This window comes from Silurus aristotelis (genome assembly GCF_946808225.1).
Source record: "Silurus aristotelis genome assembly, chromosome: 16".
NCBI classification, from domain to species: Eukaryota; Metazoa; Chordata; class Actinopteri; order Siluriformes; family Siluridae; genus Silurus; species Silurus aristotelis.
In genome coordinates this window covers 24,107,669-24,130,649 of record NC_139589.1, presented here as the reverse complement: position 1 = coordinate 24,130,649, position 22,981 = coordinate 24,107,669, and the positions used below count along the sequence as shown (strand labels likewise).

The 22,981-nt window shown below is 37.5% G+C and overlaps 2 protein-coding genes across 3 annotated transcripts in view; both read left to right on the top strand.

The window, feature by feature from the left end:
- Window positions 1–405: 405 nt before the first annotated feature.
- On the top strand, window positions 406–10,466 carry klhl8 (kelch-like family member 8). 2 transcript variants are annotated; one of them, XM_083563498.1, is made up of 11 exons: window positions 406–466; window positions 1,585–1,770; window positions 2,915–3,134; window positions 3,301–3,849; window positions 4,598–4,784; window positions 4,881–5,024; window positions 6,015–6,126; window positions 6,213–6,381; window positions 6,474–6,633; window positions 7,919–8,120; window positions 8,832–10,466. In XM_083563498.1, the coding sequence occupies exons 3-11, from the start codon at window positions 2,940–2,942 to the stop codon at window positions 8,953–8,955; spliced, it is 1,842 nt and encodes a 613-aa protein (XP_083419624.1). In that variant the 5' UTR covers window positions 406–466; window positions 1,585–1,770; window positions 2,915–2,939; the 3' UTR covers window positions 8,956–10,466. The 2 variants fall into 2 exon arrangements, with proteins under 2 accessions (XP_083419624.1, XP_083419625.1); XM_083563499.1 differs by lacking the exons at window positions 406–466; window positions 1,585–1,770 and having other exon boundaries at window positions 2,888–3,134; window positions 3,301–3,771.
- A 5,108-nt stretch (window positions 10,467–15,574) lies between these two features.
- The window catches only part of LOC310739440 (uncharacterized protein), a 30,270-nt gene continuing 22,863 nt past the window's right edge, over window positions 15,575–22,981 (top strand). Inside the window, exons 1-6 of the mRNA XM_083565367.1 lie at window positions 15,575–15,946; window positions 19,593–19,705; window positions 20,269–20,402; window positions 21,422–21,642; window positions 21,833–21,942; window positions 22,721–22,836. Coding sequence (XP_083421493.1) covers window positions 15,920–15,946; window positions 19,593–19,705; window positions 20,269–20,402; window positions 21,422–21,642; window positions 21,833–21,942; window positions 22,721–22,836 — 721 coding nt within the window. The 5' untranslated portion in view covers window positions 15,575–15,919. The remainder of the gene's footprint in view (window positions 15,947–19,592; window positions 19,706–20,268; window positions 20,403–21,421; window positions 21,643–21,832; window positions 21,943–22,720; window positions 22,837–22,981) is intronic.

The following is a 22,981-nucleotide window of genomic DNA, read 5'->3' as shown; positions in this document are numbered from 1 at the left end:
GCAGATCTTTACATTTTCTTATAAATTTTAATAAATAATAATAAACAGTAAACAATACAATTAAATAATAGTAGTAATAATATAAATAAAATATATGTAATAATAAAATAAATAATAGCAATTATAATAATACTAAATAAAATAAATAATAATAATAATAAAATAATTTGCATAAGATTAAAGACTCATAAGCAAGTTAAATATAAACGATTGATAATTCAGATACTTATTTACAGAATAAAAAATCCCACGAGTGAAAATAAACATGACAATTTTGCATTGGTAAATAAAAAAAATGAAAAGAAAATGAAAAGAAAACGGAAAGAAAATCTCTCGCATCGTATTAATCATTAAACCAAAGCACTTCCGGTATTTTGTAGGGTTTGGACATCATTTCCCAGAGTCCTTTGCGGAGGAGCCTCTGACAACAACCTTGTCGTCAAAACCCGCCTGCATTATCCTCTGGGTAAAACAGCGAATTATACAGTTATATAATTATTTTATTGATCAACAGCATTTATATTATTTTTCTATTTCTACAAGCTTTGTTTTTGTCAAAAGCGCTTCCGCTTCCGGTTTGTGGAGGACGAACGTTAATGTCTCGTGCACACTGAGTGAGTGGGGTTTCAATGCTAATAATGATGATAATAATAATAATAATAATGCTAATCCTATAGACTGAGGACAGACTGTTATTATTTTAGATGTTTAATTTTAGAGATTTATTTTGACATAATGGGCTTTTAATAATCTTGAAGCGCGCGGTTGTCAGGAGAGCAAATAATCTGCATTATTTATTTAAGATATTATTTGTTTATTATTTGCTAATTTGGTAATAGAACTAAATAAACAATAAGTAATTAATAATAGTAATAATCGTTAATTTATTCGATCGAGGCGTTAAAATGGTTCTAAATTTCTTTTTTTTTTCAACACGTTCTAATGTAGCCTCGTATTCTCGATTCTGATTGGTCAATAGGTCCTAAATAATTGATTAATTAGTAAGGGATCGTTTCCACAGTAACGCTCGATTGGATTGTGTGCGTGTGCGTGTGCGTGTGTGTGTGTGTGTGTGTGCGTGTGTGTGTGTGTGCGTGCGTGCGTGCGTGCGTGCGTGTGTGTGTGTGTGTGTGTGTGTGTGTGTGTGTGTGATCGTAGATCCAGCTTATAAGGATGTAACATTGATTTATTGATCGAGAGATTTGTTATCAGGCCGCCATATATTTATTTGGAAGGAGTCTCCAGTGTCAGGGGGTAAAACTGCAAGTGTTGTGTTTTTGTGGTCACTCTGGTACCTGAAGGAAGCTGCTGTGGCAAAAATGAGAACAGGAAGCCAGTCGTGTTGTATGGATGCGAGGTTAAATGTAGCTGTAAACGGACAAAAAGTACACAGCGCGTTATTTAATGAATGTATGTCGTTACTGTGGGACGAAGTGTTGTTATAAGAAAGTGATCATCTTTGATCTGGAGTGTTTTATTTCCTCGATGCGAGCCGGTCCGGCTGAAAGGTTGGCCCGGGCGGATAGAATAACCTGTAGGGTATTAATTTCAGGAACAGTCACTCTGTTCTCCTGTTACTTGCAGCATGATGATGATGATGAAGGGACGAGGACGAGTGCAGCGGTAAACAAGAGAAAGAAAGAGAGAGAGAGAGAGTGCACACTCCGTGAGCGGAAGCTTGGCGAGAGAAACAAAGAGCCTTTGATGGGTCTCGCTGTGAAAATGGGCTCCGGCCTTCACACACGCTGCTGAATGCATGTTGATGAGGTGAGTGTGTTACAGAGTCTATTCATCCGTCTCGGTTCAGGACGAAACGAGAGAACACGGGCTTTACTGTCAGATTCATCTTAAATGTGTTTCATTAAACTGGAGGGAGGGAGAGATATGCAGAGAAAAATTGAAGAGGGATAGGGAATGAGAGAGAGTGAAGAAGAGAGACAGAATGAGGGAGGAAGGGATTTGAAGTGAAAGGGAGAGGAACAAGGGGAATGAGAGAGGTTATCATAAAGGTGGAGAGGAAGGGAGAGAAAGTAAGACAGCAAGAGTGGGAATGGGAGAGACAAGGAAAGAAAAAGGTGAGGGAGGGAGAGGAGTAGAGTGAGAGAAGAAGTGATAAAGGGGGAGAGTGATAGGGAATGGGAGAGAGAGGAGAGAAAGTAAAGAAGAAAGACAGTATGTGGGAGAGGAAAAGAGTTAGAGAGAGAAATGGGGTGGGTATTGATTGAGGGGGAGCTAAATGGGAGAGACTGAGAACGTGAGAGAGAAAGGGAGAGGGAACAAGGGAGGGGGGAGAAAAAAATAGTGATATAGGGTGTGAGAGAAAGCGAGGGAGTGAGAGAGTTGGACATAGAGAGAAAAAGTGGCAGTAGTTGGGCAAAAGTGAAAGAGAGGGTCAGAAGGATCGAGAAGGACAGAGTATGGGAGAGAAAGAGAGAGAGAGAGAGAGAGAGAGAGAGAGAGAAAAATAGGAAGTGAGAGAGAAAGAAGAGAAGTGAGAGGTAGTGATAAAGGAAGAGAACGAGAGAGAGAGAGCAAGAGAGAGGGGGACCGTTTGAGAGATAGAGGGTCAGATTAAGAGAGAGGGAGAGATAGAGAGTGGGGAATGGGAGCAGGAGAGAGTGAGTAAGGGATGGAGAATGAGGGTGTAGGTGGATGGAGTAATAACGCATTTCGCTAAAAGTTTGCGGATGTCAGATATACGGCTGCACCGAGCGCATCTTAAGTCTGTTCGCTCTTCATGGAAAGTCACCGGGTGTCATTACTTTTGCAGCTGGAGAGCAGGTTCCTTGTGTGTGTGTGTGTGTGTGTGTGTGTGTGAGCGGTCTGGTTGCGTCTCCTGAACTATTTGCATATTACCTCAGACTTTCCCTCTGTCGTTACTTTGCAGGTGTGTGTGTGTGTGTGTGTGTGTGTGTGTGTGTGTGTGTGTGTGAGTGACCATGGCACCGGGTGACACGGCGGCAGAGAATGGAAAGCAGCACAAGCTCAGGACGAAGTGCACGTCTCAGTCGCCCGAGAGCGAGTACGCGGCGGACGGCTCGTTCGTCTTTGAGGCTCACGAAGCCTGGAAGGAGTTCCACAACTCTCTACGACAGTTCTACGAGAACGGAGAACTCTGTGACGTCACGCTAAAGGTACCGTCTGCATCACACTGTTCAGTCAATGAGTACTCCCCTACTTTATACCCCTGGTATCTTATATATATATATATATATATATATATATATATATATATTATATTTGAATGTGTTTTTAATCGAGACCATTGTTTTTGATTCCTATAATTTCTCGTGGCTGAAGGTGGGCACCAGGCTGATCCCCTGCCACAAGCTGGTGCTGGCCTGCGTGGTGCCGTACTTCCGGGCGATGTTCCTCTCGGACATGGCCGAAGCCAAGCAGGAGCTGATCGAGATCCGCGACTTCGACGGTGACGCCATCCAGGACCTGGTGCGTTTCGCCTACTCGTCACGCCTGACCCTGACGGTGGAGAACGTCCAGCCGCTGCTCTACGCCGCGTGCATCCTGCAGGTGGAGCTGGTGGCACGGGCCTGCTGCGAGTACATGAAGGCCCACTTCCACCCGTCCAACTGCCTCGCCGTGCGCACCTTCGCCGAGAGCCACCACCGCGTGGACCTGATGGACATGGCCGACCGCTACGCCTGCGAGCACTTCGGCCAGGTGCTGGACAGCGACGACTTCACGCGCGTCTCGCCGCAGCACCTCAGGACTCTGCTCGGCTCCAGCGATCTCAACATCCACTCCGAGACGCAGGTGTACGAAGCCGCCGTCAAGTGGCTCAAAGCCAATCCACAGCACCACGAGCACTGGCTCCATCAGATCATGTCTCAGGTCACGATCTGCATTAATACAACCAGGGGGAAAGAAACATGAAGGAGGGAGGGAGAGACAGAGAGACAAGGAGAGAGATAAAAGATAGCAGATAGACAAAGAGAGAGGGACAGCCAGGTTGAAATAAGGAAGATAAACAGACAGATGGGAAGATGGAGAGACTAGGAGATACCCAAAATATAGAAAGAGTAAGGCAGAGAGAGAGAGAGAGAGAGAGAGAGAGAGAGAGAGGAAAGTACTGACTGTTTATAGCTGCTGTAATGTCAGTGCTATTGATGGTGTGTGTGTGTGTATTTTATATATATATATATATACACACACACACACCATCAATAGCATTTGAGTATTGACAAATATTGTTTATATATTATTGCCTTATTTCGTTTTCTAAAATATAAAATTACGAATTTGTAAAAAAATTTTTTTTTTTTAAAGAGAGGCTTTGATTTAAAAATCCACGTTTTTGTCCAAAAAAGCTCCGCGTCCACCCTTTCATTTTCAATCGTCTGCAAAAATGGCCCATTATGACAGTACAGCGCCCCCTACTGCGTGACTAAACACATGGAAAACTTCAGAGATTGTAATGTAACACATATAAAAGTTGGGATTTAAAGATCACTATTTCAGATGTTAAATATGGTCTTAAAAATCTTTAGGGAAGTTTGTAGATTTGAGTCTGGGAAAAGTACAAAATGAAAAATCTGTAGGAACCCTGCGAAATACGAAGGATTGAGTTGTTGTGCTGCAGGTCCGTCTCCCGCTGCTCCCCGTGGGCTTCCTTACAGGCACCGTGGCTAAAGAGGACATGATCAAGGCGGATCTGAGCTGCAGGGACCTGCTGGACGAGGCCAGGAACTACCACCTGCACCTCAGCAACAAGAGCGTGCCGGACTTCGAGTACTCGATCCGCACCACGCCCCGCAAACACACCGCAGGTCAGAACACCAGAGCTGACGCACGCCTGCCTCCAGGTTTCTGCAGGACTTCAGCTCGCGGTCTAAGCCTTCCTGTTGACCTTTGACCTCGTGCAGGTGTGCTGTTCTGCGTGGGAGGACGAGGAGGTTCCGGAGATCCGTTCCGCAGCATCGAGTGCTACTCCATCAGCAAGAACAGCTGGTTCTTCGGGCCCGAGATGAACAGCAGGCGCAGGCACGTAGGAGTCATCTCAGTAGAAGGTGAGGACCAGGAGATAACGAGCAAACACACAGGGAGAGATAGAATGAGGGAGGAACGGAGAGAATAGAATAGAATTGAATAGACTTTGTCACATATACTTTACAGCACAGTGAAATTCGTTCTTCGTATATCACAGCTTTCTCAGAATCTGGGGTCAAAGCGCAGGGTCAGCCATGATACGGTGCACCTGGAGCACAGAGGGTTAAGGGCCTTGCTTAAGGGCCCAAGAGTGGCAGCTTGGCGATACCAGGGCTTGAACCCCCAACCTTCTGATCAGTAACCCAGCAACCTTAATCACTGAGCTCCCACTCCAGGGAGGGAGGGAGGGAGGGAGGGAGGGAGGGAGGGAGGGAGGGAGGGAGAGAGAGAGAGAGAGAAGGGAATAGTCATAGAGAGAGAGAGAAAAATGGAGAGACACAAAAACACAAGGGGACAGAAAAAGAGAGAGACTGAGAGAGAGACAAATGGACAGGAAAAAGGGATCAAAAAGGGATCGAGACGAAGCAAGAGAAGGCAATAGAGTGATGGGCAGTGGACCTTCCTTAATGCGATAAGAGAGCGTCTTTAAAACACCAAACTCAGTAAACACATTAATAATATAGTAAATTGTGTACAGACGAGCAGTTTGGTATTTTAAAACACTGTGTTATTACATTAAACCACGTTAAACTTGTTCCTTAGCAGTTTTCTAATTAAACACGTTAAGCGCACGTATTCTGGACTCATCTGCTCGTCTGTTCAAGTTACGTTTTATTATTAACGTGTTCACAGGGTCTTTTTAAAACACTGTATTATCGCATTAATCCATGTTAATTAAAAAAAAGGAAAGGCTTTTCCCACGGGCAGGAAGCTGGAGAGAACGAGACTTGGGGGGCAGAAAGCAGGAGATGGAGAAAGTAAAACATGTGGATTGAAAGAACTAGATTGAGAGAGGGAAAGAGAGATGAATAAAGAGTATTGGAGAAAAATCTGAACGGAAACGTCCACAGGAAAGGTGTACGCAGTGGGCGGCCATGACGGCAGCGAGCACCTGGGGAACATGGAGATGTTCGACCCGTTCACCAACAAGTGGATGATGAAGGCCTCCATGAACACAAAGAGGTGCGAGACACAGCTCCGGTTCTTTCTCTTCTTTCAGAGGCTTTGATCTTACATTTTGTTGTACTGGTGTGTGTGTGTGTGTGTAGGCGTGGCATCGCACTGGCTACACTCGGAGGTCCGATCTACGCTATAGGAGGCCTGGACGATAACTCCTGCTTTAGCGACGTAGAGCGATACGACATCGAGGCGGACCGCTGGAGCGCCGTGTCCCCCATGAACACCCCTCGAGGAGGTGTCGGCTCTGTCGCTTTAGGGGTGAGAGCAAAGCATGATGGGATTCTAACTCTTTCTACCTGGATTTATATATAGGCAATCATTTTTCACTGCATGTTTGCGTCCGCCCTTAGAGCTACGTGTACGCCGTGGGAGGGAACGACGGCGTCGCGTCCCTGTCGAGCGTCGAACGCTTCGACCCGCACCTCAACAAATGGAGCGACGTGCGCGAGATGGGGCAGAGGAGAGCGGGAAACGGAGTGAGCGAACTGAACGGCTGCCTCTACGTCGTAGGTAAGGAAACGCCCGTACGCGAGGGAGGGAGTAATCCAGCCGGACACGAGGTGGGGGTGTACTAATATATATATATATATATATATATATATATATATATATATATATATATATATATTTCATATCTAAATACCACTTCAGATGCAGCTTCTGTTTTTTTTTATTTTACAGCCAAAATATCTCATTATTCTAATTGGCTGATTAAGTGTAAAAATGTAACTAAAAAGTGAAGAAATGCCCATAAAAGGTACTGCTGTGAACTGACCACCACTTATGATATAAAAAATATCGTAAGGTTAAGGAGACACCTGTCCACACTTTATATATAAGGTACCAGCACAATAACACACCTAGTAAAATATCGTTTTGGATGAAACCCCGATTAAAAAATATCGCGTTTTATTTTTTATGTCAGTAGCGTGAGGTTCAATCTCCTTTAACGTCCGTCGTATTCCGATTATACCGTAGAACAGCTGACCTTTCGATAAGAGCAAGAGAGCGAAAGGTGAGACAGGCGAGTTTGTGAATGAGTGACTGAGCTGTCATGCGGATTATCACGACTCAGCGATGTTTATAGACCCAAACGTCGACCTTTAGCGCAGGCAGGTGGTAAAATTAATTACTTTATCTTTCGAACAGAAGCACACACACACACACACACACACACACACACACACACACACACACACACACACACACACACACACACACACACACACACACACCTCAGGACTGATATGATCTGTAAACTTATTCCTACTCTGGAATTGGAACTGCCGATATAATGGTGCTTTATAACTTTTATTCTATAATTGGTGCATAATAAATGTAATATAAATATCATTTAAATAGAAATGTTAGAAAATCTATAGTATTTACTTTTCTGTTAACACTAATACAGCAAGTCATTCTTAGTATTATAATACTGATTAAGTGAATAAATTTAATTCATTTTATGGTGTGTGTGTGTGTGTGTGTGTGTGTGTGTGTGTGTATCAGATTTGGGAACATACCTCAGCTTTGGACAATCAGCAATGAGCTAGCTAGGGTCAGAACTGGATGCTGATGATAAAATAAGATTAACACACTGTTTATAGACAAAAAATTATTCAAACAAAAAATGTAGTGTGTGTGTGAGTGAGATAAAGCATACTAAACACCAACACAATATATATATATATATGGTAATTGTATGTGATATCTTTTATTACAAGTGTAGTTCTAATTAGAAATGTGTGTGTGTGTGTGTGTGTGTGTGTGTGTGTGTGTGCGCGCGTGTGTTCAGGTGGGTTCGATGATAACTCTCCACTGAGTTCAGTAGAGCGCTTCGATCCCAGGATGAACAGCTGGGAGTACGTCGCTGAGCTAACCACGCCCAGGGGCGGAGTCGGGGTTGCCACGGTGATGGGGCGAGTCTTTGCCGTGGGTGGGCACAACGGAAACGTCTACCTGAACACGGTGGAGGCGTACGAGCCGCGCATGAACAGGTGAGACGTGCGAGAGGGACGCACAGAGGTTTGAAACGTAACAGTAACCAGTTTTCTCTTCGTCTATCCTTCCGTCTATCCCTCCGTCTATCCCGCCGTTTATCTATTATATATTTATCATATGTATATCAGCTCTCCTGTCTGTCCAAACAGTCATCTACATCAGCCATCTGTAGTTATCATTCCATCCATCACACATCCGTCATGCTAACACTCATTTACTCATTGATTACACAGCATCCATGCATTCATTCATCCATCTATCCATCCATCCATTCATCAATCTATCCGTCCATCCATTCATCCATCCATCAATCCATCCACCCTACTCCCATCTATCAATCCATTTACCCAACTCCTTCATCCATCCATCCATCCATCCATCCATCCATCCATCCATCCATCCATCCATCCATTCATTAATCCATATATTTTCCTCTTTGTCTGCCCCCTTTTTTTTCTTCCTATCTGATTGTCTGACTGCCTTCCAATCTTTGTTTCTCTGCCACATTTTTCTGTCCATCTCTTCAGCTGTCTGTCCTCCATCTGCTTGTCTGTCTGTCTGTCTGTCTGTCTGTCTGTCTGTCTGTCTGTCTGTCTGTCTGTCTGTCTCTCTGTCTGTCTGTCTGTCTGTCTGTCTGTCTGTCTGTCTGTCTATATTTTGCTTAATTGTTGCATATGTGGTTTTCTCACGTGTGTGTGTCTGTGTAGGTGGGAGTTGGTGGGCTCGGTGTCTCACTGCAGGGCTGGAGCGGGCGTGGCCGTCTGCGCCACACACATCAGTCAAATTCGAGACGTGGGTCAGGGTTCGAGCAATGTGGCAGACTGCATGTAGCGAGAGTACTGAGAAACACACACACACACACACACACACACACACACACACACACACACACACACACACACACACTCCAAGCTCACAGTACACACTCCACATACACTAACACAACAGTGTTTGAACACTTGCACACAATCTACATTGTAAAAAAAACACACACTGGCACATTTCCTCTCATCGTGGATGAAATCTTCCTCATATCATAGTTTATATAGTCTTCATAATGAAGCTTCGATAATAATATACATATAAAAAAGAACACACAGCAGGTAGTTTGCGCTACACAATCTGTATTTACATTTTTATTTCATACGAGAATCGAAAGTCGTGATGATGATGATGATGATGATGATGTAATGACAAACGCTGCCTTCGGTTAAAAGTAGCTCTCTAACTAGTAGTGTATCTAACCATTGCTGCTTCATCACAAGATCCCGTTAAAACGAAGCAAAGCCAAGTAAACTCGAGCGATCTAACTAGCTACTGACACCGACATCCAGGTGGCGATCTTGCTCGCGCTTCGAGAAGGACCTACGCAGAACCATTCTAATCTAACAGTCCCGATCCGTATCTGTGACTGGGTTTTATTGTGCACTAGCGCTCCTAGCTGAAAAACAATGCTTTTTTTTTTTTTTTGACTGAGAGATGAACAAACGAATAGACATCAATCTGTTGGTTGTTTGTTTGTTTGTTTATAATGCTAATTCTGCTTATCGTGTGTAAACTGTGCAAATAGAATCTTTATTGTCTCCCGTATCTTATAGTTTTTTAGGTTTGTAACTCTCTATTTATAAAGATTTATCTACACAGATTTACGCCTGCGCTTTTATGGAATGATTTATGTATTTATTTATGTGTGCTATTAACAATATCTTTTTTTTTGTTGTTCATTTTCCAAAAAAAAGTTTGTTTACCGAATCGTGTCGTTTGCCTTTTTTTTTCTTTTTCTAATTCTATAGCACATTTATCCTTTTTATCCTCTGCGAAGGAGCTGCGCGTTCATATTTATTTCCGCGTTTTCCAAGCACACAGAATCGTATATCCCTACGACGTTGTTTACAAACTGCCATAAAGCGTGACGAGCCCTCGCAGCCTTTTGTATTAGACTGAAAGGAAATATGACTGATTCTTAAAAACGAGTCTGAACTCCCCAAATCAGTTCCAGAAGCTGAATTTTGACCCGTTTGATGAATTTCTGCAGTTTTCACGCTCAGATTTAGACATTATTATCATCATTAATGCATTTAATCAGACGATTCACATTTCACGATTTTGGATAGAAACCTCTTGGGATCTGGTTTGGGAAGTGTGACTCTGACGCCGACTCGGTGTGTGAATGTGGGAGCTGTTGTAGTAAATCGTTGTCATTTTCTGTACACTGGTACTTCCTGTTTTCAGTAAGGTACTGTACTCGCACTGTATTTTTGTTTAACTTCTTGCTCTCAATCTGTCGGTTTGTATTATTCAAATAAAGCTATAAGAAATATTGAAATAAAAAAAAAAACAGAACTTTGTGTTGAGTTTTTTGTGAAAAATCAGCTCAAAATTAAAATGTTACAATCTATTATATATATATATATATATATATATATATATGATATTATCTAGTTAATAAAATACACTATATAGAAAAACGCTTGTCTACGCCTGACCAATAGATTCCTATATGCTTCTTTTTCCACATCGCATTCCACAATGTCACTCATTTACTGTTAAAGTCTTCCTCTGTTCCCACAACACGGAGGAATGAATGTGTTTGGCCTCCTTAATTGCTGCCAGAAGCTATACACCAGGGGTCTCCAATCTTTTCCAGAAAGGGCCAGTGTGGGTGCAGGTTTTTATTCCAACCAAGCAAGTCCACACCAAATTCTACCTGTTCAAATCTAATGATCTTCATTTTCAATGACTATCAGGTGTGACCATTAATTGGTTGGAATGAAAACCTGCACCCACACTGGCCCTTTCTGGAAAAAATTGGAGACCCCTGCTATACACGTTCACTAAATACGCTAAAGACTGCATTGATAGTGAGTTACATTTCTAAACCAATGCTAACTAACATTATACAGCCTGTAGACCACTTAGAAAAAGTATCAGTGCTGTTTCTTTAGTGTAGCCAACATTTTAATTGACATTTTACCACACATTTGACACGTAGACTTCGATCTGTATCATTTGTGTAGCAATAACAGGACAAAGGTCAGGAAGGTGTGTGACCGTGTAATAAGCCTCATATTCACCACTTACTTTTCTAAACCTGAACGCTCTACTTATACGCTCTATACACTATATACTCTACTTATGTAACTGTGTACACGATAGTGCTAGAGGCAAAACAGAGATATTTCAAGATATGAGAGGTGAGGAAACGCACATTGTTGTGGATTGTGGAGGTCAGGTCATCTGATGCAGCACTCTATCACTCTCTTTCTTGAACAAGTAACTCATAAACTACAGGTGTGTTTGGGTCATTGTCCTGTTTGAAAACAAGTGATGGTCCCGCTAAGTGCAAACTAGATGGGACGGCATGTCACTGCAGAATGCTGTGATAATTCTAATAAACTTATCCTCTGCAGCAGAGGTAGCTCTTGCTGTTCCTTTCCTGGGATGGCCTGCATGTTTCATCAGAGCTTTTGATGGTTTAGAAAATTTTAAAGAGATTTTTTTGGATTGACTGACCTTCATTTCTAATGGTTGACCTTGGTTTCTCTTTACAAAATTGAGTTTCTTGCCATAATATGGAGAAGAGAACTGATAGTCTGAAGCACACTAAGAAGGCAAGCAATGTCACAAACAAACTCTTGACAAGACACAACTGATACCTTAAAACCATTCCTCATGAATCTGATGGGAGAATGGCATGTTAAGCAGTGGTAGAGGATGGAGAGTGCAGGGTCCAGTGTGGAGATAAGAGCTGTGAGAAAGATGGGTGATCATTTTTGGTTTTGGAGGTGAGCATGAGTGTTTTAAATCTGATGCATAAGCTACAGGAAGCCAGTGGAAGGAGTGTATCAGTATGGTGGTATGGGAGAAAAAAGGAAGGCTGGATTCTGGTTCAGGTGCAGAGGTTAAATGTCTTTTAAAGGCATTCCTGGAGACTGAAAAGACCTGCCATGAGGTAGATGCAGTAGTCCAATTTTATGATGTCGAGGGACTAAACAAGCATCTGACCGGCCAGAACCAAAGAAATTCTCCTGATATTGTACAGGAGAGTTCATTATGAATGTTGTAGATTTGCAATGTTAGAAAAAAAGAACTGTTGATGTTCCATGGTTACCCCAAATTTGAGATAAATCATTCAGGGTCAACAGAAGTTCACTTTTGCTGGGACAGAACATTTATCATTTTTCTTTTTTGTTCCAAACAAACTTTCTATTTTGAATGTCTGTGTTTTATAACAAACACATTAGAATAATTATATAAGAGCCCATCAGGATTGCATGATTTATATTTGACCAATTTGATCATTTATTAAATGATTTTTTTGTTGTTAATTAACCTTCATTTTAAACCTTTTATTGGTGTGTCTGGAATTTTGCAGCAAAAATTCGCTATAAAACAGTTGAAACATTGAAAGCTGGTTTGTTATTCTATGACATTTTATAGTGTTATAAAGTTGATGAAAACTGTGCATTTGGACTTTGATGAGTCGTACCCAAGAGTAAAGTGGGTTTTATTTCAGTAAACATGACGAAGCAGAGTCAACAAACAAAGAATGATTTTTTTCTTTTCTTTTTTTTTTCTAAGAAAAAAAAACAATTATACAATTTCAATGAACCAGTAATATTTTGTTCTAGTAAAAGGGGGAAAATTAAATGGACTTTGTGGGTAAAGTCAAACTACTACTACTAACAAAACTATGCCTACACATGCACATATTTTTTTATATATATATATATATAGTACAGACCAAAAGTTTGGACACACCTTCTCATTCAAAGAGTTTTCTTTATTTTCATGACTATGAAACTATGAATTAACACATGTGGAATTATATATGGAATTATATACATAACAAAAAAGTGTGAAACAACTGAAAAATGTCATATTCTAGGTTCTTCAAAGTAGCCACCTTTTGCTTTGATTACTGCTTTGCACACTCTTGGCATTCTCTTGATGAGCTTCAAGAGGTAGTCACCTGAAATGGTCTTCCAACAGTCTTGAAGGAGTTCCCCGAGAGATGCTTGGCACTTGTTGGCCCTTTTGCCTTCACTCTGCGGTCCAGCTCACCCCTAAACCATCTCGATTGGGTTCAGGTCCGGTGACTGTGGAGGCCAGGTCATCTGGTGCAGCACCCCATCACTCTCCTTCTTGGTCAAATAGCCCTTGATGCCTTCAGTGTGACTCTACAATTTTCATAGTCATGAAAATAAAGAAAACTCTTTGAATGAGAAGGTGTGGCCAAACTTTTGGTCTGTACTGTATATATATATATATATATATATACACACACACACACACACACACACACACACACACACACAAAAGTAAAACATAAATCCAACTAATTTTATAGTCTTTCAATAATTAATTTGTACCATGCAGGTTGAATGTTTTGCATTATGTAACTACAGCGTGACTCGCCTACAACGTTCATCTACTTAAACTACTTTAAAAATGTCAAACTTGAAGTTGTAAAGTTAGTAAAGTTAGATTAAGTCGACTTTAGTTTTAAAAACTTTATTACTTACAATAGTGTTCTTTGGAAAAAATATTTTAGTGTAAATAATATACCTTTTTACTTTTAATGAAAATGTGTAAAACTTAAAAAAAAAAATTGTTATTTACTCTATAAGCAATTTGGGATTTTCTTTCGATTTTAACAGTTGAAAAGTATATATAATCACTGCACATTTTTTGATAAACACCTACACCAGATAAAAGTATATAATAGACTATAATCCTCACCTTTTTATTGTTTTATTGTGTATTTTGCAACTTAATAATAATAATAATATAAAAAAAAAATACTGAAAACACCTAAATTTTCTACACTTTAATGCTCAACTGCTGAATTAATCTGACAAATAAAGTAAGTCTATATCTCAGTCTCTGGCATTGTCAGGCGGCCATGTTGGTTTTACTGCTTCATCTTTGGACTTTGGGATGAAGCTGAAAAGACGCTGTAACACTTGAAGATGCTCAGAGCTGAGGAGAGTGACGGCTGGTGCACACTCTCAGGGAATTGCGGTTAAAAAGAATTGTTCTTTTACAGAAATGGGGCAAAACATTTAATGTTGATTGTGAATTTTACCTAGAATTTATTTGAACACTGGGACTGGAAGTTACACAAATTATATTTAGTCTGGGAGATTTTTTTTGTGTGTAGACAAATTTTTTATTTACTGCAACATTGAGTGAAAAAGAGCAAAGAATGATCTTGCTCTTCATCACAGTGTTTGGTCTCATTCATTCTGGTAAGTATCGCTTTTTTAGTTTATGTATAAATAATGTTAATAAAGATGCATTCCTGAAGCAAAACATAATATAATATTATATAAATACATTTTGAATTTGTCTTCATTTTTTTATTTCTTCGAACGGATTTCTATTCAAGAATCACATTTTTGTGGGTTTAATGTTAAACAATTTGGGACTTTTTTTTAATTGAACAATTTAAAGTTTAATATTAAACAGAAAAGTATATAATAATATAATATATAATCACTGCACCTTTTTCTGTTTGGATCCTATTATTATTATTGGTTTTTTTTTTTTTTATGACCTGAGAAATAAAAATGTAATACAATAATGCTATTTGGAAAAAATCAATTTTATGTGCAGCTTCCTAATTAGATTACATTAGCAATTGAAGTATAATTATTTTAATATATCAGCCGATTACCATTATGTAAAAGATCTTTTTAAAATAATATTCAGAACACTCTTTACTCTCACACACTTGAATTCTTTTCTAATAAATGACAAAACGTTTGAGGTAGTTTACCCGCGATTTCCCTTTCTCTTTTTACAATTTCTAAACAAAATGTAATAATAAAAAAATAGACAAAATGTAAGAATGTTAAAACAAATCCCAGCAGATTTCTATTACATTAGCTATTTCCCTGTTTCACATGCTATATTCACATACTAATGATAATTTTTGTTTATAAACACCCTACAACATCCTACATAACTGTATTTGTCTCTATTCATCACCAGGATTCTTATCTTTACCTCTTCATTTGTGATCCATGTGATTTTTATTTTTACAGTCAGTCTCTGCAAACAGATTAAGCAAGTCGTGTCAAACATTAGCAATGCTGTATTATTGCGGCTGCCATTTGGATTCTTATATCATATGACTTCAGCCGGCGTCATGGGACTTTTATGATGAACATGTATCTGCTTCGAAAATGTCTTGGGTGGCCTTTCAAAGTGTATCAATAAGTGTAAAAATCAGCTTGTTGTTGGTAGTAAGTTCTATTACATCCTGAGAACAATTTCTTTAGAATATTTTTTTATTAAACAAAGCAAACAACATCAAGTACCAGCTAATTCTCAACTAACTATCTAAAACTTGTTTCTAACAGCTAACTAACTAGCTGACATTTAATTATAGCATTCAGCATTTAACTCTAGCAATTAAACTTACCAACATTGTATCAACATTCTATCTATCTATCTATCTATCTATCTATCTATCTATCTATCTATCTATCTATCTATCTATCTATCTATCTATCTATCTGTCTGTCTGTCTGTCTGTCTGTCTGTCTGTCTGTCTGTCTGTCTGTCTGTCTGTCTGCCTGCCTCTCTCTCTCTCTCTCTCTCTCTCTCTCTCTCTCTCTCTCTCTCTCTCTTTCTCTCTCTCTCTCTCTCCCTCCCTCCCTCTATCTCAGTGCTGGGAGATTGTGAGGAAGGATGGAGGGAATACGAGGACAGGTGCTACCATTTCTCCACTGAAAAGAAGACATGGCATGAGGCTCTGGAGGCATGTGCGCACAAAGGAAGTCATCTGATGAGCATCATGAACCTTCATGAGAGGGTAAGAAAGTCATACTTTGCAAATGCATAGTGTTTCTTTTTATTCCCAATATATCCTGAAGGTTTTGTATCAAAAATAAATTACATCTGTTAAGGTGCTCTAATAAAGTCATACATCATGATCTAAAAATATATTAGACAGATTACATTTACCTCAGTTAATTACAGGATTTAACTTTTAGCACATTTAATTAAAAAATCACCAAACGACCTAAGGTTTAAGCAAGCTAACAACACATATATTTACCACAGCTAACTATTTACTTTTTAACACAGTAAAGTCACTAATAGTCACATTACAAATAATAATAGCTAATATACATATACCTCAGCCATCAGCTACATTTACCTCAGCTAAACATCTAATGTGTACCTCACATATAATTAACTGTAAATAAGCTTATTAGATACATTCACTTCAGCTAATCATCTGTTTATATCAGATAACGTTTAAACCTTTAAACCTGCTAAGAAGCTACATTTACCTCAGATATACATCTGATTTTTAACTCACAGCTAATTAACCTTTAACTCATAATCTTAATTTATGTCACACAAACATCTGTTTAACCCCAGCAGCTAATTAACCTTTACCTCATCTAATATACTACATTAAACTTAATTAATACACTAAATTTACCTCAATTAATACACTACATTAACCTCAATTAATACACTAAATTTACCTCAATTATTACACTACATTAACCTCAATTAATACACTAAATTTACCTCAATTAATACACTACATTAACCTTAATTAATACACTAAATTTACCTCAATTAATACACTACATTAACCTCAATTAATACACTACATTAACCTCAATTAATACACTACATTAACCTCAATTAATACACTAAATTTACCTCAATTAATACACTACATTAACCTCAATTAATACACTAAATTTACCTAAATTAATACACTAAATTTACCTCAATTAATACACTACATTAACCTCAATTAATACACTAAATTTACCTCAATTAATACACTACATTTACCTCAATTAATACACTAAATTTACCTCAATTAATACACTACATTAACCTCAATTAATACACTAAATTTACCTCAATTAATACACTACATTAACCTCAATTAATACACTAAATTTACCTCAATTAATACACTACATTAACCTTAATTAATACACTAAATTTACCTAAATTAATACACTACATTAACCTTAATTAATACACTAAATTTACCTAAATTAATACACTACATTAACCTCAATTAATACACTAAATTTACCTTAATTAATACACTACATTAACCTCAATTAATACACTAAATTTACCTCAATTAATACACTACATTAACCTCAATTAATACACTAAATTTACCTAAATTAATACACTACATTAACCTCAATTAATACACTACATTAACCTCAATTAATACACTAAATTTACCTCAATTAATACACTACATTAACCTCAATTAATACACTAAATTTACCTCAATTAATACACTACATTAACCTCAATTAATACACTAAATGTACCTTAATTAATACACTACATTAACCTCAATTAATACACTAAATTTACCTCAATTAATACACTACATTAACCTTAATTAATACACTACATTAACCTCAATTAATACACTAAATTTACCTCAATTAATACACTACATTAACCTCAATTAATACACTAAATTTACCTCAATTAATACACTAAATTTACCTCAATTAATACACTACATTAACCTCAATTAATACACTAAATTTACCTCAATTAATACACTACATTAACCTCAATTAATACACTACATTAACCTCAATTAATACACTAAATTTACCTCAATTAATACACTACATTAACCTCAATTAATACACTAAATTTACCTCAATTAATACACTACATTAACCTCAATTAATACACTAAATTTACCTCAATTAATACACTACATTAACCTCAATTAATACACTAAATTTACCTAAATTAATACACTAAATTTACCTCAATTAATACACTAAATTTACCTTAATTAATACACTACATTTTACCTAAATTAATACACTAAATTTACCTCAATTAATACACTACATTAACCTCAATTAATACACTACATTAACCTCAATTAATACACTAAATTTACCTAAATTAATACACTACATTAACCTCAATTAATACACTAAATTTACCTAAATTAATACACTACATTAACCTCAATTAATACACTAAATTTACCTCAATTAATACACTACATTAACCTCAATTAATACACTAAATTTACTTCAATTAATACACTACATTAACCTCAATTAATACACTAAATTTACCTAAATTAATACACTAAATTTACCTCAATTAATACACTAAATTTACCTAAATTAATACACTAAATTTACCTCAATTAATACACTAAATTTACCTTAATTAATACACTACATTTTACCTAAATTAATACACTAAATTTGCCTAAATTAATACACTACATTAACCTCAATTAATACACTAAATTTGCCTAAATTAATACACTACATTAACCTCAATTAATACACTAAATTTACCTAAATTAATACACTACATTAACCTCAATTAATACACTAAATTTGCCTAAATTAATACACTACATTAACCTCAATTAATACACTAAATTTGCCTAAATTAATACACTACATTAACCTCAATTAATACACTAAATTTACCTAAATTAATACACTACATTAACCTCAATTAATACACTAAATTTGCCTAAATTAATACACTACATTAACCTCAATTAATACACTAAATTTACCTTAATTAATACAATACATTTTACCTCAATTAATACACTAAATTTACCTCAATTAATACACTACATTAACCTCAATTAATACACTAAATTTACCTCAATTAATACACTAAATTTACCTCAATTAATACACTAAATTTACCTCAATTAATACACTAAATTTACCTCAATTAATACACTAAATTTACCTTAATTAATACACTACATTTTACCTAAATTAATACACTAAATTTACCTCAGCTAATACACTACTGTACATTCACCTCAACCAAGCTTATAGGCTTAATTGACCTCAGATAAACATTTATTTGAAATAGATAAATATTTCAACTTTAATGTATCTAACAAAACAGTATTTATCTGTATAAATCAGAAAGCTAATTAACCCTAAAATCATCTATTACACAACAGGTAATATGCTACATTTACCTCAGCTAACACACTACATTTACCTCAGCTAACACACAATGTTCTTAACTCGGATAGCTAATTATTGTTCAATTCAGTGAGGGTTTCCTCAGCTGAATATCTGTTTAATTCAGAAAGCGAATTCATCTTTAACTTAGCTATTATGCTACATTTACCTCAGATAATCTGATATTGATCTCAGATACTGAATTAACGTTTAACTAAGTGAAATAAGATCTGTTTACCTTAGCAAATATGGACATTCTACTTAGTGACTTAGTGAAATATCTGTTGAATTTCATAAAAACATCAATATACATGCTGGTCATCAAACTAACAAATGATTACCTCAGCTATAATGAAATAAAGTGTATATAAAATTTGAATAATTTAGAAATATAAATAAAAATAGACCCTGTACAAAGAAAAAGTATTTAAAGTGTAATTAAATTAAACATTTACTGGTGTTCCCGTTTTCCTGTAGACGTGGGTCAGTACGCAGCTTGGCCACTCTATATTCTGGATCGGCCTGAACGATATCGCCTCTGAGGGGAACTGGGAGTGGAGCGATGGCAGCATTTATTACCCATATCTAGAGTACGTATCTGTCTATCTGCACTCGTCCTGAGACTTTTTTTTCTCTAAAATAACAACATAGAATACAGGGTTTGTATGGTGAAGCTTTTTTGTAATATAATCAATGTATTATTTATGGAAGGAGTCTCCAGTTTCAGCACTTTGCAACAATCACTTGTGAATAACAAGCTGCAGCTACTGTTAATACTCCAATGCATCTACATTTTTATTTGTATATGGTTATATATGATGTTGTGGAATGTTTGAAATGGAAGTTCGATTCATTTTCTTTGTTACATAACATCAGATTTTATTATTAACCTTGGGATTGGTCAACGAGTTCCAGTGAACTTGTGGCTAATTATAGAAATACTAACAAATGTAAACAAGTGCGGTCAGATTTAAGTAATAAACAGTGCTGTGCTGTAAAGGAACCAAATTGTTGAGTTTATAAACTGTTCACTGAGTTTTGAGTGTAAAACTTGTCATGGCAAATGTAAATGCTAAGCTAGAGCAATGCTAAAAGCTTGCTGAATTGTGAAATAAAATTTTAAATGTAATGTAAAATTTGCTGACGTTTATAGATACTGGAGGCCCGGGCAGCCAGATAACTATGACGACAACGAGGACTGTGCACAAGCAGATGGGAACAGCAACGGCCGTTGGAACGATGAGCACTGCACAGCCCAGCGGCAATACATATGCAAACGAGACAACCGTACGTTACGCTTCTAACACCGTTAAAGGTGTTGATTTAAGGTTTCCACAGCTAGTTTACTAACTAGCTAACAATCCAACCAGTATTTAAATCTAGATGATGTTTAACCCAAATCTCTAGGCAGTATTTAACTCAACAAGATAATGTCCTGACTGCCTTGCGAGCGTTATACTTAGGTACTTGAAACTAATTTCAATTAAAGACTTAGCATTAATACTAAGTAACTACCTTAGCAAATATTTTACATTTAACTCAACAAACATAGTTAACATACTGTAGCTAACAGAAATTATAGCTAACATTCAGATTAGCAAGCTAATTAATATTGAATTAGTATAGCATCTATCTATCTATCTATCTATCTATCTATCTATCTATCTATCTATCTATCTATCTATCTATCTATCTATCTATCTATCTATCTATCTATCTATCTATCTATCTATCTATCTATCTATCTATCTATCTATCTATCTATCTATCAATTTGTTTGATTTTCTTTTTTAACTGTTATTCAAAGGCCATGTTTAATTTTTTTATTTTTTTTATGGAGATATTTTCTTTAAGGAGATGTTAAGCATTTATGGAAGGAGTCTCCAGTGTCAGAGATAAATCTTTATGTTTGTCACCAGATAAACTTGATAGCAAAACAAAAAACGATCTTGTTTTGTTATAGCCTTTAATGAAAACTTTAATCAAATTAAACCTGTGGTGCCAATATTTAATGCAGTTTAACAGAAAAAAAAATCTCAACAGATGCCTTTGTTTGTCTATGCCAGACAACTGAAAGTATAAACAAATGCATAAACAAACAAACAAATAAATAAAAATTAACTCATTGATCATATCTAGCATGCCAGGTTTATAGGAAGTTGGAAACTGTTCATGTAAATGTTTATAACAATTATTATATAAAACATTTTCAGGTTTGATTTTAATTCAATGCTTGACCACTTTAAAGGTGTTTTAATGTCAGAGCTCCATCCGTCCATATTGTTCATTTATTTCTGTTTTTATAGCGAACCCTCCTGTGTTGTGTGACACGGCCAACCAGTGGGAACAGTTTGGTTCTAACTGCTACAAACTACACCACACTCTGAAGAAGAGCTGGAACTCGGCCCGGAGCGAGTGTTTAAAGGAAGGAGCCGATCTGGTGTCCATCGAATCGGCAGAAGAAAACCAGTACGTCCTAGGTCTGGACCCGACCTATTACGACCTGTGGATTGGCTACTCCACCCTGGTGAGGATCTCCTTAACATAAGGAGTGTGTGAGATTCTTGTGATTGATCATTTTGCACAGTTCTTCTCTTCTACAGTAGAGTACATGTGATGATATTAATGATATAAACTGACCTCATGGGAATTTTTTTTTTTTCATTCTTTTCACACAAAAAAACAACAGTCTTTGATGCGAGGTGATTCTTTTGCAGAAATGCACCACAATATCATGTCAAGTCGAGGAAAACAGCACCAAGTTCAGTTGGTCCGATGCAGCTACCTCCAGCTACACACAATGGGCCAACCAGCAGCCTGATCTCACGTAAGGAAGAACGTCATAATTATCTGCAACTACTTTATCAACCGAATACATTTATGATAAGATAGAAAGAAGGATGCACTGAAAGATCAATGTGTCTGCAAGATTTACATTAGAGTTACAGTTATGGTATTTGGCAGACACACGATTGTCCAGAGGTCGGTCTTTAGATGGAACTCAGGTAGAACATCAAGTAGAAGTTTTGTCCACCACCTCGGTGAAAGAACAGGGAAGAGTCTGGAAGCATGTCTTTCTTGGACCCTGAGAAATGGTGGGACCAAGCAAGCAGTGGTTGAGGATAGAGGATGCATGGTGCGGTTCAGGGTGAGATAAGAGCTGTATGGGAGATGAGTGCTGGTCTGATATTGGTAATGTAGGTGTGAAGGCGTGTTTTAAATCTGATGAAGAAGCTGCAGGAACCCAGTGGAGAACCTAGGAAGGTGGAAAGCAAGTAACGTGGCTGCATTGCGGGGAACAGAGGTCAGATGTCTATAAGAGGAGCGAGGTGCAGAATTCTATGATGAGCGACCTGATCTACAGAGAAATAATTCAATTATTACAGAAAAATGTGATATTGTTACAACATGGAAACACAAACATTATAGAGAAAAGAAACATTGACTTGTAGGTACAACCTGACTCAAGTCTCGAACTACAATCATACACACACACACACACAAACACACACACACACATTTCTACACTCACTTACCCACTGCACACCAAAGGTGAGTGCTGTTTATAAAGTGTGTGTTGTTTAATGTTGTGTTGTGTTAAACAGCGATAAGCAGAACGGCCTGTGCGCTGGTCTCATCAAGTCAGGAGATAATTACGGGAAGTGGAAGACTCACCTGTGTCGCTCTGAACATCCGTACGCGTGCAAGAGGGCTTTAAACAGTGAGTCTCTGCTTATACACTCTGCGAACATGAACGTGGAGACAGAAAAGTCCTGCTGATGACAAAAAAAACACCTCGTTAGAAAATTGTGTCTGTGAAGATTTTTATTAATTTCCTAATCATTCAAATCGTTCCATTTTACCAA